The 2399-nt window shown below is 61.3% G+C and overlaps 1 protein-coding gene across 1 annotated transcript in view; it reads left to right on the plus strand.

Annotated features, from left to right (window-relative positions):
* The first annotated feature begins 1308 nt into the window (after positions 1–1308).
* The window catches only part of KIAA1522 (KIAA1522 ortholog), a 5715-nt gene continuing 4624 nt past the window's right edge, over positions 1309–2399 (plus strand). The window contains exons 1-3 of the mRNA XM_010000615.1: positions 1309–1312; positions 1367–1525; positions 1615–1667. Of these exons, the coding sequence (XP_009998917.1) occupies positions 1309–1312; positions 1367–1525; positions 1615–1667 (216 nt within the window). The remainder of the gene's footprint in view (positions 1313–1366; positions 1526–1614; positions 1668–2399) is intronic.

A 2399-nucleotide genomic window follows, 5' to 3' on the forward strand; every position in this document is an offset into this window, starting at 1 on the left:
AGCCTGGGTAAGAATAAAATGGAGAAGGGAAATAAGGGTTTAAAATAAAATTTAGGGTGACTCCTAGACAAAAGCACCTTTTTAAAAGCTCGAGTCAGTGGGATAACATGGAAGAGATGGGAAATATGTTGCTTAAGCCTTGGTGAGGCATCCCTGAAGGGTACACTGGAGAGACCACACTGTATGGGCCTATGGATGGACATGGGCTGGAAACCTTCCATCCCTGGGGCTGCACAAACTTGCTCAGACCTGGGAAAAGTGGCAGCAACAATCCAAGCTGGGGAACTGTGAGTGGTGGTGTCCAACTGATGATGCTGTAGAGCTGTGCCCACTCAGACCCACAGAAACCCTCAGCCCTTGGACTGGGAGGCTTAAGGGCAGCTCTTCTGCACAGACATGAGTGGGACTGGGAGGACCACTGCACGCTGCTCCTCCAAGGGAGGGACTGGAGGTCACAGGGGGGACAGGGGATGGCTGGTGGTGCCAGCGATGCTGAGCAGCAGCAGGTGCCTGTGTGCCTGGGGTGCTGCCACCAGCCTCGCTGCTTTCCTGCCCTCGCCCTTCCCTCTCCTCGGCCTGAAGTTGTTATTTTATGTTGTGTTTTGGTTTTTTTCCCCGGGTAGGAAGAGTTCGGGGGCTTGGCAGCAGCGTGCGGGCAGGGCTGTGCCACAGCTGGGTGATTGATGCCAGGTGCAGCCCCCAGCAAGGTCTGGGAGCCACTCATGGGCTCCCCAGGGTGCTGGTGATGGTTTTGCAGGGAGTGGGCTGTGAGATGGGGCATGGAGGGGCTCCCTGGCATAGCATATGGGGTCTTCAGCACCCCGGAGGCTTAGAGGGGGGGATTTGGGCTCCTTGGCTTCTCAGCACCAAGCTGTGCCTCATTTTCCCTCATCTGTGCAGTTTCCAGCCTGGGCATGAGTTTCTGCTCTCAGGGTGCTCAGCCACACCTGGGGATGATGCAGCCCTTTGAAAGGGACTCACTGTTTTTTTATCCTCCTTGAATCCCCTCATGCTGCCCCTTCTCTGCTCAGCTGCCCACGGCCCCGCACGACCCGCTGCCTCTTTTGCTCCTCAGGAAGGTGCTGGGGAGGAGGGCAGTGCCTGCCCCAGCTCTGCTCTGCCCAGCAGGGAGAAAAGCCCTGCAGCTCCATGGCAGAGACAGCCTGACTCCGCCGTATCGACCGGCCGGGAGATGATTCCTCACACGGCATTTCCAGCGCCTGGTTCAGTGATGAGCGGGATCACGTCATCCCGGGCCGGCTGTCATCGCCTGGCTCACTGGGGCTGCATCCTGTGGGTGGGGGGGACATGGGTGGGAACACGACTGTGTTCCCCCCCCCCCAAGCTGACCCCTCTGTCTCCACAGGCGCTGCCAAGGGCGAGGCAGAGAAGCGGCTGAGCGTGCAGTACACGACGAGCGAAGAATGCCCCGACAACGTCTTCTTCCCCAGCACACGGCCCCCGCACCTGGAGGAGCTGCACAACCAGGCTCAGCAGGGACTGAAATCCCTGCAGCACCAGGGTAGGTGTCCCCAGCCCTGGGGGTGGCCTGGGGACAGCTGGCCAGCCCCAGCTCCTGGCTGGCAGGGCCGTGTGGGCGGCGCGATGGGGCTGAGCAGAAGCAGACCAAAAGTGCCTGGGACCACGGGGACACCAGCAGCCTCCAGGTGAGCCAGGCTGAGGAGCTGGATCTGCCCTGCCACATTCTTAGGGTGCCCTGGGGGTGAGGGGACACAGGGTGGCCTCTCTGTACCCTCTGCAGGTTGGTGTCTCGGGGCTGGGGCAGACAGAGAACCAGCCAAGGCTGCAGGACCACGGCTGGGGGGGTTTGTGGGGCAGAAGAGCCCCTTGGTGTTATGCCCTTTGCCCCACGATGAGCTGCTGTCCCTGTCCTCAGCCTTTGCTTATCCTACCCTGCCTTGTGTTGCTCTGCCTGGGGATCCCTGTGGTCCTTGCATCCCTCTGTCCTGCCTTCTCCCACCTCACTGGTGTCCCCTGGCAGCCCCAAGCAAGGTGGGGTGACTGGGCAGTGTAGTGGGGACCATCGGCCATATCCAGCCCTGTGGCTGGGCCACTCCCCAGCTGCTGACGTGGAGAAACTCCCACTCCCTTGGCCGAGTTGAGCTTTGCCTCTTCCCAGGGCTCTGACCCTGCTGCCAGCCCCTCGCTGCCCATGTTTGCTCAAGCCGCTGCCTCCCGCTGGCTCTCAGCCCCCTTAACCCCTGGGGAGCAGGGGAACAGGGGGGCAGGGGGTGCAGAGCTACGGGGGAGCAGGAGGAGGGTTTGGTGGGTGTTCATGCTGGTGTCTCATCCCGACCTCCAAGAGACGCTTTGGAGGGACTGGGGGGACACCAAAAGCCATCATGGGGCTGTGCTGCCGGCCGTGCCCATGAGTGTGC

The sequence above is a fragment of the Chaetura pelagica genome, unplaced genomic scaffold (assembly GCF_000747805.2).
Source record: "Chaetura pelagica isolate M959 unplaced genomic scaffold, ChaPel_1.0 scaffold676, whole genome shotgun sequence".
Classification (NCBI taxonomy): Eukaryota; Metazoa; Chordata; class Aves; order Apodiformes; family Apodidae; genus Chaetura; species Chaetura pelagica.